Source organism: Protopterus annectens, chromosome 10.part0, assembly GCF_019279795.1.
Source record: "Protopterus annectens isolate FY-2018-M chromosome 10.part0, PAN1.0, whole genome shotgun sequence".
Classification (NCBI taxonomy): Eukaryota; Metazoa; Chordata; order Ceratodontiformes; family Protopteridae; genus Protopterus; species Protopterus annectens.
This window is the reverse complement of record NC_056744.1, coordinates 236,656,403-236,670,861: the sequence shown is the minus strand read 5'-3', so window position 1 is coordinate 236,670,861 and position 14,459 is coordinate 236,656,403. Positions and strand designations below refer to the sequence as shown.

Sequence of the window (14,459 nt, the reverse complement as noted above, 5' to 3'; positions counted from 1 at the left end):
ATCATTATGCAGAAGCCTTGGAATGAGAAGTGCAAGGCATCTTTTGTGAAGGAGGTTGAACCGTTGAGCACCTCATCTAATGGTAGTACACACTAGATCCCCCTAGAATAGAAATTGCTTACTTTCAGGATACATATTTCTCGAGATCATGGAATACAAGCTATTACTTCCTTGATTTTGTGTTTCAAGGTATGACAACTCAAGGAGATATAGTGGTATTAATGGAATTTGTTTTTCACAAATCTGATCTAATCAAATTTCTTTGAGAATATAGCAATTGGGTGATTAGGGTTTAGAGTGTTTTGTCAATATAGCTTGCAAAAAAACAACTAAAGTAGACACCAGTAAAATAACTTGCCATAGTCCAGCTGTGCTGGTCATGATTTTTATTTCACTTTAATTAAATAGCATGGCTGACCTTCATAGGAATGCAACACAGATATATAGTTTGGGATATTTTTCCTTTATTATGAATAAATAAGAAAACTCGCTGACCACTAGAAGAATACCATGTTATGTAGTTATGGAGATCAACAAAAGAAGCATATGCCAATTATCAACAAAATGTATGTATTTGTCTGTTTAATTAATGTTACAAAAGAAATCAAGACAATGTATCTGCAATTCCATTGCAAGATTTATTTATAGTAGAAATCAAATTTAAGACAATTACACTTTAAAAATAAATAAATAAATGTACTTTTGTAAGGAAATTATTTTGTAATTTTCCTTAGTATTGGAATCTGATCTGCTGCTCATAGAGTACTGCTAGGCTTTACAATATAATTAATTAATCAAGTAGAAAAACATAGACTGACTATAATCTAACAGGAAGTCAAGAATTTTGCATTAGGAAATTCTAGTTAAATATTTTGCCAGAAAAGTTGATTGCTACATTGATGATGCAGTTTCCAGAAAATATAAGAATTTTGTGAAATTCTTTTCCTCTCATCACAACCAAGTAGATTGAATCCCTTCCATCATTATAATGTAATCTCCCTAGATAGAAAATGTTGATCTAAATTCATTAGAAACAGAGCAAACTGTTTATATTACACTAAATATGCATTAATGAACTCCTTGTTCTTAGAATAATTGCAGGCTATGACAATGTTTAGTAAGAATGATACATTGATTCATAAACCTTTAAGTGTTTCCAAGAAGTAAGCATTTACAATGAAAATAGCTGTGCTGTTTATTTTAGTATGTACAACAAAAATGTTTCACATTTCATCCTGAACACTGTGGAAGGCTTCATAATAATATGGATGTTGTGTTTATCTGAATAGTAAAAATCTTGCTTGATTTAAATGGTTATGTCAGCTAACTGAGCCATTTCTGCCAGGACTTGATTGGCAGTTTCTCTGTATTGGACTGACAGTTGCTTTGTTCTCCTCACTTCTTGCAGGTTTTCTTTTAAGTTACTCTCTACTCGTACCTTGTCCTGGTATGCTAAGTCCATTTTCTTTACTCTGTCAGTAAGTTCCTCTTCTTTCTGTAGAACATAGTTAATCATTTCCTGTAGCGTTGTTCCTGCAGCAAGCACTGATTTAGTTGCAAGACTCAAGTTTTTTATTTGTTGCTGAGTGTGCAACAATTTTTCATGGGCTCCCTCTGGTTGTACTTCCAGCATGAAGCTATACCCTTGCATTTGTACATTAATTTCAAGATCTCCTAAAGAAATAAAAACAAGTCAGTGAGTAAAAGTTATCATGAAATATGTTATCTCATTTAATTGCACTGCTAGTGCTTCTGCTTTTTAATTCAGAAAATTATAATGATAAATAAACACGGCAATTTTGTTCATGTGAAATAAGCACGTATATGTGTGAATGTGTGTTCATGTGGAGTAAGTACGTGTGTGTGTGTGTGTGTGTGTGTGTGTGTGTGTGTGTGTGTGTGTGTGTGTGTGTGTGTGTGTGTATGTGTGTATAGATAGATATAGATATAGATATAGATATAGATATAGATATAGATATAGATATAGATATAGATGTAGATGGGTATACTCAATAGTGGAATACACACTTGGTAGAATAATTTTTGTGGTGATAAAAAAGTGATAATGCACAAATGAGTGAATGCTCATTTCAATGAAACACATATGGTTGAGTTTAGTTTTATGTAATGTAGGTAAGCATTAGTATGCAGAAAAATGAATGAATGAAAAAGTGTTGGGTGGGAAAATGTGTGAGACTGTCTTATACTATTAGTAGCTGTGATTAAGCCAAGTGCTTACAGGTTAGAATTAGAGTAAGGGTTAGTTGAGATAAATTCAGTGTTGCGCATGTTTTCTTTTGAGCATATTCTTTTTCCTTTTGTTTTGTGCAGTGGTATTGTTAGGGAAAGGATATTCAGTTATGTAATGTTTAGGGTTAGGGTTAAAGGCAGGGTTAAGGTTATAGACAGGGTTAGCACACATGAGTAAGATGGTACATGGGGATGAACTCCACTTGATATGTGCTAGCCATAACCATAACCTTAACTCCACCCCTGCCATTAACCCTTATCCTGCACATTGTATTACTAAAACCTTTTTCCTAACAGTAGCAATACCAAGATGAAACTTGGTCTCAGTTTTGTGAGATTAACTGATAAAGGTTTTTTTACTGGTAGAGATACATTCAGCATTTTGTGATTCTCTCTTTTTTGTTCTACTATTTATCATTCACTCTTGAGTTTTCTATCTTTTGTGTATATGTATATACATTATATATATATATATATATATATATATATATATATATATATATATATATATATGGGTCTACTTTAGATCACTGAAATCTCATTTCACTGAGACCAAATCACTTAATTTTAAAAATACTGAAAATTAATTTCACTGAATCTCATTTCACTGAATTGTACGCTATAGACTTCCCAGCAGTAGTGGCAGTGTGTACAGTACTGTGAGGCAAGTAAAAGGTATATGCTCTTTTCCCCACTGTAGTGCAATCCTGGAGTTAGTATATATAGTTAGGGGGTGTGTAGGGGGTGCTGCCCCCCATTTAGTTTGGTTTTATATTGTCTGGTTTCTGTTAAAAGGATAAGTAAGTAGTTATCAGTGTTGTGATATTTAGGTGACTTGGTCTCAGTGAAGTGAAAGTCAGTGAAATGGGATTTCAGTGATCTAAAGTAGATCCATATATATATACATATATATATATATATATATATATATATATATATAGAGAGAGAGAGAGAGATAAATGATTCTGTTGTGTATGATCAAACTAATTTAATGTTGAATTGAAAACAGCAACAATAAATGTTCGAACAAATGCAATACTGAAAAGAAAAAATATCGAATGAAATAATACAGAGAAAGGAAACACTTTCCTCTCTTGGAAATAATTTTCATTAGCTGGGGTTAATAGATATAGGGCTGTTTTAGCAGAAGAAAAGTATTCCAAGGTTTTGTGATTCTTTTTTGTTCTACTATTTTTTCATTCCCTCTTGGGTTTTCTACCTTTCATGTATATGTGTGTGTGTATATATATACACACAGACACACACACACACACACACACACACACACACACACACACACACACACACACACACACACACATATATATATATATATATATATATATATATATATATATAAATAAATATGTATATATATATATAGATAGATATTTGTGTGTGTGTGTGTGTGTGTGTGTGTATGTATATATATATGTGTGTGTGTATATATATATATATATATATATATATATATATATATATATATATGTGTGTGTGTGTGTGTGTGTGTGTGTGTGTGTCTGGGTGTGTACACAAATGCGCACACACACACACACACACACACACACATATATATATATATATATATATACACTCACACACATGGTTCTGTTGTGCATGATTAAACTAATTTAATGTTGAATTGAAAACTGGCAAAAGTTCAAACATACACAAAACCAAAACTAAACAATATTGAAAGAAATAATATTGAGAAAGGAAAACTTTATTGTCTCATGATATTAAAATGAAACTGCCCCGTAACACTAGCCTCAAATTTATTTGAATAGTAGAAGTGCTAGAGGAAGGTTTTTATGAAGGTAAGGTACTGCGTTAGGGTTGAAGGAAGGGGCAGCTTTAGGATTAGGGATAGCACCCATTACTGAAAATGGTGTGTGTGTGTGTGTGTGTGTGTGTGTGTGTGTGTGTACGTGTAGCCATTTTTCAACTTTAAATCAATGATTCTGCACACTTTCATAATATTCTCATACATATAAAATATACAGATATATATATATATGTATATATATATATATATATATATATATATATATATATATCTACACACATATACCACACACACACACACACACACACACACACACACACACACACAAATAATGCAGATGATTAATAATGTGGATACAGATGCAAGGACCTATATCTCAGATGGACTTCCGACTTCAGTGAAGCTTACATTACCTAAAAAGATACCTCAAGAGAGTTAAGGCACATCTTAGATTAACAGATGATGCAAAAGCATCAGTCCTATACCCACTCCCTGTAAACATGTACCCAGGTCACATAATTAATTTTGCCTTTGTGTAATAGGCATATTCAGTGTAGTGATGATCTTTAATGTTCAGCCACTATAGACGAGTGAAATTCACTACAGCTGGCGATAATGGTGTACACGTCACCAAATCTGAATTTGCTAATGCACATGTGTGTTTAATGGAAAGAGCTAGAGAAATAGCAGCTTACATTATTTCTAGAGCCTTATTTTATTTCTGATCAATGCAATTTAGAATTAAGAACACCCTTTTCATTTTTATATCTCTGCTGGTCTGAAACTACTGGATGCAAAATATGTTTACGGGATAGATTGAGTGATGCTATGGTCATGATGCAAGTTGGAATATCTTTCCCACCAAAATTAAATTTTAAGTTTGCTGTAATGGTTGAACATAATGGTATGAATAAAAAATATGGACTCCATTCCGAATTTCTATTTTATTACCATTTTTTAGTAATGCTTTTAAGCAGAATAGTCCCAATATTCTTAGCAAGGTCGATGGAAGCAGGATGCGCTGCCAGTCCCTCAACCAATTGCAGCTGCTACACCTTCAATAAATGTTACAAGATTCAACAGGCAATATCTCCAATTAGCAAACCCCTGCTGTTATATAACTAATAGTAGTCGACCTCCTGTGTAATGTTTGGATAGGAACTATTACTCTATCATTTATTACATAGAATGCTGGTTAGACTGATGAGCTTAAAATTGCCTGGGTCAGATATGAATCCCTCCAACTTTATGAATGGGTACCATTACAGCCTGTCTCTGTAAGTCAGGCATTTGTCTAAATGCTAACATTTCATTTAATATGATGGGTATGTTGTTCATTGAGTTTTCCCGGATCCTGTACAGAAATTGAGCAGGTTTGTTTTTAGATCCACAAAAAGTGAGTTTTTAATTTCAACTGTGGCAACACTTACCACATCTGTAGCAATATATGGGATGGTCACCTTCTCTGTATAATGCTCATACATTTCTTTCCTTATTTTGAACTTTGCACAAAATATTTCTGAATAGCATAAATGGTATGTCTTGTGGCTGGGTAAACAATTCATTTCATTGCTTATTAGCAATACGTTACATTGACATTTTTTATTCATTAATTAATTAATTCATTCATTAAATAATACTGCAACAATGTTTTCAAACTGGAAGTCTTCAAAAGAAAAGACTGGCATTTTTGTACTGCATGCAATATATTTATTTATTTTACTTAACATATAGACATGATACAGACTTATTTATCACTATTTAGTACTAAGTAGTACCTATTTTATCTGTTATATATGTTATTAGTTTTGTGATTCATATGATTTTCTTTCAGTTTCCCTGCATATGCGCATCTTAACAATATGTGTTAAAAAATACAAGAATTAATAATGCCAACACTGACAGTTACCTGGGCAGACTTATTTGGGTCACGGTGGATCTCGATTCAGTCTACTTTCCTAAGTATACCATTTAATGCATTACAATTTTTACAGGGACGATCATGGCTGGTTGATTTATTTATGACTGAGAGTGACTTTAAATTTATATTAAAGATGGAGACTTAATAATATGTACTTATAACAAAGCATACAGCCATGAACTGGGAGCAATCTAACTGTTTAAAATATCAGGACTCACATTGCCAAGTCCTAAAATGTGGAAACCAAATGCCCCAAAATCCAGACTTACACTTATTATATCTGAGACGGCCATTTCATGGAGTATTCCCTTTTCTCTTGGGTTTGGCAATCACAGTATGTACAAGTTTGGGGCTGGTGGAGGGCCTCCCCTTCCCAGCATTGGTGGTGCATGGACTCACTATGAACACAGACGCATAAAGGAGAACATTAGTGTTCAATATTCACTCTACTCTTACACTTTCATTTTTTTTTAAATCTCTTTGGACTCAGCTACTTAAGCTTTGAGATTTCATTGGGAGCAGAGATCCTGGGATTTTTAGCACAATATTTAAGTCACTGTCATCCCTTGCTGCATTGCACGCTTTCTTTTGCAAATTCTTTCAATCCACAAAGTTGATTAATACTTAGGCATACTTACTTGATGATGAGAATTTACATAATGTTTGAAAAGTTAAAATCCCCATAAGAATTGCATCTGCATTGTTTAGTCAGGAAATCTTGTTCTCCATAGGATACAAATGATGAACAGTAGATTCCTGTATTGCTATATTAAGTACCACCAATGATAATCATTGTTTGAGCACTTTATGATCAAGAGATTTTTTTCTTGGCATACTGCTATAGGGTTCTTTCTTACAATGATTGAAACACCATAACCTATGCAATCAGACCAGAAACAGTGAAAGGAATCAGATCATGGAATTTGCAATACACCTTTCAAATGATTAAACCTGTATTCTAGGCAGAGGAAGGCTATTATGTCACTGAGTTTATTGGTGAGACTTCTTGCAGTTAGAGAAGCCACCTTCACCTGTGATATTTTAACTTCAGTATTTTTCTATACTTTTTACCACATAATTTGAAGAATTTTAAAAATAGACAATAATGGGACAGATTTTTATTCTTTTCAGTATTTCAACTCTTCAGAGAGAAAGCTGAGGCCCATCAGAATCAAATGATTCTGGCTGACATTTTGTTAACATATGAGATGGGTGGAGTTTATAAATCAAATCTGTATTTTTCCATACTTGCTGCTATAAACATAGTAGAATGGAAAATAACTGATAAGTTAGTTTCTTCTAAATGTAAATCAATATATCTCACAGAAAACCTAACCTTCCCTCATGATTATTGTCCTGTGTGTTGCTTTCTACTACTATGGAACTAAAACGTGTAAAGATTCCCTTTGGCCCAATGAGTTTAAACACATTATTGATAAACAGAAAACTCTGAAATTAATCTTGGATAAAAATGAATGTAGACCACCAATGACTTAAACTTACTTCTTTCTTTGGATAGCAAATGGTTATGCAAATTTCAGTCAAATAAAACCAGTCATGCACCTACCAGCTACTATTAGTAGATAGACAGTCATTGATTATCAGATATTGATCATTGTCATACAATATTGCAGTAAGTGGGGCAAGGAAGACAACTAAAGGGAACATGGCACAGTGTGTGTGGGGATCCATTATTTTGCTTATGGCCCCATTTTGCCACAAACCATTTCTGACTCCCAGTGTTTTATTGTACAACATCCACTGTGAAAACAAATGTGAAGAATGTTGCTGATCATGCATCATTTCTTTAAATGAGGGATTCGATTATTTTTTGTATGTACAGCCTACAAACTTTCTAATGTACTTCCTTTGATTCCCGGTTGAATTTGTTCCATACAGAGCTCTTCAAAATTTCCCTGGGCTTAATTAACCAATCAGTTTGCTAGAAGTAATGAACTTTCAAAGGTTGATTATTTCATAGTCAAGGAGGAATACAGATCAATGGAGCACAGATGCTTGTGTTAGATGTAAGACAGCACAGCCTCAGGATTTTTCTGACATTATTGTTTATAGGTTCATAGGCTCACTGGTATTTGCCAGGCTAGTCATCTGTGTGGATCTTAAGAAGCCTAGCTTTAGATTCCCATGGTGATTTTTAGCCCTCATGTTTTGTATAAAATAACCCAGGAAAAGGCAGAACAATGATAATGTTGTAGCTTCCTCTAACCTTCAGGGATGGGAAGCTAAACTTGTAGTGAATTTGCAGTTACCCATCCATACATTCAAATTACATTTGAAAAGAGTAGCAGAAGTACTTTCCTTTATGTTAACTGGAAGATGGTTCCACAGGAGCAGTATTCTCTGTGATACAAACCTGTTCCTCCAACGTATTTTATATATTTTGCAGAATGGACTGAGTTCCCTTGAGCAATTGTTTGATACCACTGGATTTGCAAATGTGTATTAGTTTTGGCAAAATAGGGAAAGGATGCTAAACTTGGAGTGAATTTGCGATTACCCATCCATTCAGTCAAATTATATTAAAATACAATTTACTAGGAAAACCAAGAAGTTAAAAAGGGATGAAATTGAATATAAACAAAAAGAAGCTTATCTGGGGGTAATGGTGACGGCATCAGGGAAGGCAATGACGATTTAGAAACCGGTTCCCTAAGTTACGACCTTGAGGGGGGGGGGGTGACGACAATGCTCAGACAGTTTATTGTAACCATGAGGTGGACGAAGTATTTGAACAAGATTTCCTGGTCTTTAGGAGATCAGAACGGATTCTTAACCAGAATAGGAACAGGCAGAATTTTTAAGGGGACAACAGACCCTGAGAGGGCGACCCCAGAGGGGGTGGAACAACTATTGGAACAACCACAACCAGAACAGATACTAGATATTTCTGGTATAGGTAATCAGATTATTTCGAGTTTTGGGGGCAAACTGTTAAGCTTAAATGGCTTTAACATTTTCAACTACATGGACACTCCCATTAATGAAGTACATTTTTCTTTATTTGAAAAGGGGTTTATGTTTGTCCCTGGTAAAAAAAAAACTTGACATTTCTGATGTTCTAATTGATCTCAAACTGTATATAAGAAAATTGAATTTTAAAATTCTGTTCAAAGGTAAGACCGAGCACATGGGGAACCAGGTAGGATTAAAGAAAAAAAGTATTTTTAATCCACCTTTCAGGGGACTAATGATTAGGGGAGCAAAGATGTGTTCCATATTAAATAACTTGAAAAGGGAACTAGGCAAGTTAAGCCATATGTTTATAATAAGAGGCTACCCTGAGAATTGGGTTTACCAGACCAGTGTGGAAATTATTGATGGCTGGGGTACCAAGTTCAAACCACTACTGGGGCAGGATGACCTTCATTTGAGACAGGATCAACCTGAGGTTCAGAACATAGTTGAGAGTGCTGTATTCTCGCAAACTATGGTGACACAATTTGGCACCTTTGGTAAAAAGGTGAGAGATGTTTTAAACAAGAATTGGGTGATCTTAGAATGTAATAATGAACTTGTTAGTTTGTTGGGTCACAGGCCCACCTTTTCATATAAGGTGGGAAGTAACTTAAAATGTTTGTTGGAACACCCTATCAAAATTAAGGACAGTAAGGGAACCAGGTCATGTTGTAGATGTAACTATTATAGATATTTGGTGAACACAACAGAAATGTGGGTGGGGGTACCCCCGCAATACGTTAGACTAGCAGGAGGTAATTGTAATACTCCCGGTCTGGTTTACCTGAGTGTTTGTATGGGATGCAACGGTTATTATGTGGGTAAGACCAAGAGGGCAATTAGGAAGAGAATATATGAGCATTTATATGCTATTAGTACACAGAATTACAACAATGCCCTTTTTAAGCACACTCTTACTTGCCCGGTATTTTCTGGCTTCAAATCTGGCATTTTAGAGGTTGTGGTTAAAAATGCCTGGGGGGTAACTGGTCAAACCAGATTGAGAAGCCTGAGTTGAAGTGGCAACTCCGTTTAAATGCTGACCAGCCCTCTGGCATGAATGAACATGTATCTGTTAAGCCTATTTTGGTTGAAAGGGCTTCGACACTTTAAAGAAAGTATTTTTACATTTTTCAGTTATTTAGTTGTTTTTAATGTTTTGTCTTTTTAAGAAAAGGCTGTCTTATTAATTGGTGTAATTATTTAAAGGATGCGAAGTTAAATACTTTTGGTTGTGATAAAGTCTGCATTGGGCCAGACGAAAGCGCTTACCTACTGTCTGTATTGTTTACTGCTGGGATTTTGTGCTTGTCATTAAACTTTTTATCTTTTTTGGAATACTGGAATACTGATTCGTTTTGTGACTGCTGTGGGATTTTGGCTTCATGTGTGGTGTTTGTTTTACCAGTTGCTTTAGTTCACCACTCTATGCACCTGTTTGTTGTTGGTGTTCCCTTGAGCAATTGTTTGATACCACTGGATTTGCGAATGTGTATTAGGTTTTGCAAAATAGGGAAAGGATGCTAAACTTGGAGTGAATTTGCAATTACCCATCCATTCAGTCAAATTATATTAAAATACAATTTAGGTCCTTGGGTATTTTAGTGCAAAAACATTGTGGTCATTCCATTTGTGAAAGGTGTTTGGAGAGGTACTTAGTGAAAGGTGCATTAAATTCAATGATCAGCCTAATAAGTGCTGAGTATAGTGGAACAATTACATTCCTGAATCTGGATGCAATACCTTTAAATATAAGCTCTGCAGTGAAAAAGGATTTACTTGTGGTGATCAAAGGACAGTGCATTATTTACATAGGTTCCCAGATCCCTGACTATGGTATCAATTTTCAAAAGTATTTTGTTAATGTGATATTTACAAAGGGAGTCGTCCTTGCTAAGGATGCAGTTATACACGTCTTCACATTTAGTTTTAGTTTTAGTCCATGGTTTTGACATCAGCTATTTGTTGGGATCAGACCCACTTGGAGGATGTTAGTGTAATATGGGTAGTTTCGGATGGCACCATGTTTGTTGCCATCTGCAAACTAACATGACCTATCAGGGCCTCTGGAATTACTATTTAACTGTAGCTTCCAAACAGGCTTCATGCCTCATGAACAGAGAAAGGCAGCAGTCATTCCTTTGCCAAAGGTGGGCCATCTACAGACTCTGGAAACTACAGACCCATAAGTCTCACTAGTCTTATATGTAAAGCCATGGAAAGAATTATCATGGAGATGATCAATAGAGATATAGTAAATATCCAGACACTTGACCCAACCAGTTTGGTTTCGTCAAGGGCAGATCATGCCTTCTCAGCCTGGTGGACTTCTTTGAGAAGGTCAGCAAAGCAATGGATAAGGGCAAAATCGTTCACACTGCCTACCTTGACCTGACCAAGGCATTTTATAGAATATCTCACTCTGGCATTGTTGACAAACTCAAGAGGTTCGGTACACACCTGTATGTCACCCAGTGGATAGCCGACTGGCTCACAGACAGGACCCAGGAAGTTAGAACTGGGGAGTTCACCTCTACAAAAAGGCCAGTCACAAGTGGAGTCCCTCAGGGATCAGTCCTTGGACCGCTCCTTTTTGGCATTTACTTCTCAGAAGTCAAGGCCAATGTCAGTGATCTCTGGTTGACTAAATTTGCAGATGATTGCAAATTAGGAGCTGTCATTGAATCTCACACTGACACAAATGTTCTCCAGGAGGGACTGACACAGACAGACAACTGGTGTCAGAGCCATGGACTAAAACTAAATGCCAAGAAATGCATAATAGTCTCCCATTGGGAAGTCATTCATTCATCACTGGTATCTATCATATTGAAAACACACCCCTTAGTGTTGACCCAGTAGTCAGGGACTTAGGGACACAAATAGATAGTAATCTATCCTTTGATCATCACGTGTCTACAGTGGTGAGGAAATCATTCTATGTTGTGCAACTTATAAACAAAGGTATGGCATCTAAGTCCAAAGAAGTCATTGTTCCACTGTATCCGGCATTGTTCCACTGTATTCGGCATTATCAGACCTATCACTGAGTACAATGCCTCCTTTGGTATGTACCTAACCAGGTATAGCCAACAACTGGAATGTCCACAGAGGTTCCTCACTAAAAAAATACAGGGCATAAGTAATATGTCCTATGCAGACTGCCTCAAGGCCCTATCCCTGTATTATGTCTCCTACAGGCTTTTAAGGAGAGATCTATGCCTGGCATACAGGGCATTATCAGACCCCACTCTGATGGACCTCCTGCATATCCACAAAACAAACAGCACCAGAATTACATGTTCTAAAGACTTAAACCTTGCCTGTGATATAAACAAGACCTGCTGGAGACATAGGTATGTATCCCAGAGACTACCTCGTCTATGGAACAGGCTACCCATCCATGTAAAGTAGAGTTCCTTCCTAACCCAATTCAAGTGCATGTATTGGATGGAAAACTGGAAATTCATCCCTGGTTTGGCACTTATGTCTAATGCAAACAGGTAATCTGTAAATGGCTCATCTCACAGGCCCATGCCTACACTTATCAAGGGTATCAGAACTTGTTAGAGATTTAGGATGCATGGCTAGATTTAAAATGGCCCTTGTGGTCATTAACCTAGTAAACACTTATGAACCTATAAACCACAAACACTTAATATTAGCATTGACATCCAAGAAGTAAATGTCAAAGAGGAGTGGCACACTGCCCGTGCAAGGTCTTTTGGAGGAGATATAGCCACCAATCCGAACTTCATGGAATCCATTTGTGAATGAGTTTACTATCTAATAAAACCTGCCCTTGGCATATCCAAACTGGGTTGGGTGAAAAGTGTGTAGGTTACCTATATCCTTTTATATTAATTCCATAATGACCTTTTCAATAGCCTTACAGATAAGACTAGTCAGGCTTACTGGTCTACAATTACTTCAGTCTATTGAAGCCCCACCTTTGTGCAAGGGAATGACTGCTGCTGTCCTCCATTCATCTGACATGGTCTGTTTTGAGGCTGATATTGAAGATTTCCTGTAGTGGTCAGCCAAGGCATGTTTCAGGCTGACCATTAGATAGCCTGTTATGCTATTTGGCCCACAGAAGTACTGTTCTTGGTCTTAGATAATACCTTAAGAACTTGCTTTTGGAAGATTTGATTGGGGATATATGTGTGGGTATTTACCTTAGAACAGTAGAGGAGAGATGGTGGGGACATTTGCACTAAGTTTATCTGTTAGTAGGCTGGCTAAGTCATGTGGGTCTGAGCATTGTTTCTGACATTTTTAACATAATCAGAGAAGGATTTATGGTTATCCTTTAACTGGGTGGTTATTTTTATCTCATATTTTTCTTTCTTTGATTTGAATTTGGCATTTTATTTATTTCTGAGGGTGGTGGATATGTATGTGCAGCTATTAACATTTACAAGAAATATGGCAGTGAAGGCTTCTGCATATGCAGTAGGGTCATGAAGATAGAAGTGTCTTTTGAATTTAGCCAGGTCATCAGTCAAATTTAGTAGACAGCCTTCTCATATTCCCTGAATAACAAAGTACTGGAACATGTCCCAGGTTTCAGTCTTATGGTAAATATGATAAACTTGTTGTCTGATGTGACCAGGGAAGAAGTTATAAGCTGTCTCATACTGGTAAGGACCAAATCCAGGATTTTAATTGCCCTTGGTTGGGAGATGGACAAACTAGTACACAATGTTTGCTTTGCTGAAGTCCAGAACTCTTTGGGCATAAATAGTTGAGAATGTATACACACCACACTTTATGGAGGAGGAAGTTGAAGTCTCCTAACAGAATGGTGTTTGGCCTAATACATAGAGACATGTAGGCTGTATGGACTGAGGGGGTTAAAGAGGGGTCCTATAGTTTGCTATGATACAATAAGAGGTTGTGTTAATAGTAAGTTGGAGGAGTTCTAAGTAATGACCAAGTAAAGTGGAAGTTATGGAGACACCACTTCCTTTGTTGCTTTACTCTAATGTGGTAGGCCTGACCATGTGATAGGCATTGAAACCCTGACATGATGGGCAGCTTGCAATGGTCTTTAACCAGGTCTCTCTAATGATGCATTCCACACTAAAGAGTGCTTGTAGGCAGTGGAGATTTTGGTAAGGCTTCTATCCTTGAGTAGTATGTTATCTGGACTTTGTTTAATTATGTTGGAAGACTTAGAAAACTGACTTTGACTAAAAAAAATGGACAATGACTTGTATAATTAAGTTACATCGTTATGGGGGAGCATATGGGATGTAGACAGACCTACTGCCCTGCAAAAGCCATTTCTTTTCACTCTACTGGTAAAATGCATTCATATACATGTTGTCATTTGCACAGCCAACTTTTAGAATGAAAAATAAGCAGTTTTTTGGAGGACTGCACTGAATGCTAACTAGGCATGCTAACTAGGATAATAACATTTGGACTGATGTTTGAAAAAAATCTATGCATTTAAAAAAATATACAGGACATCATTGTGGTAACCATTTTGAATAATATGCATGCTAAAGTATGGCAATC

The 14,459-nt window shown here is 36.1% G+C and overlaps 1 protein-coding gene across 1 annotated transcript in view; it reads right to left on the bottom strand.

Annotated features, from left to right (window-relative positions):
* Positions 1–444: 444 nt before the first annotated feature.
* The window catches only part of LOC122813039, a 145,147-nt gene continuing 131,132 nt past the window's right edge, over positions 445–14,459 (bottom strand). Inside the window, exon 5 of the mRNA XM_044085149.1 lies at positions 445–1,674. Within this exon, the coding sequence (XP_043941084.1) occupies positions 1,307–1,674 (368 nt within the window). The 3' untranslated portion in view covers positions 445–1,306. The remainder of the gene's footprint in view (positions 1,675–14,459) is intronic.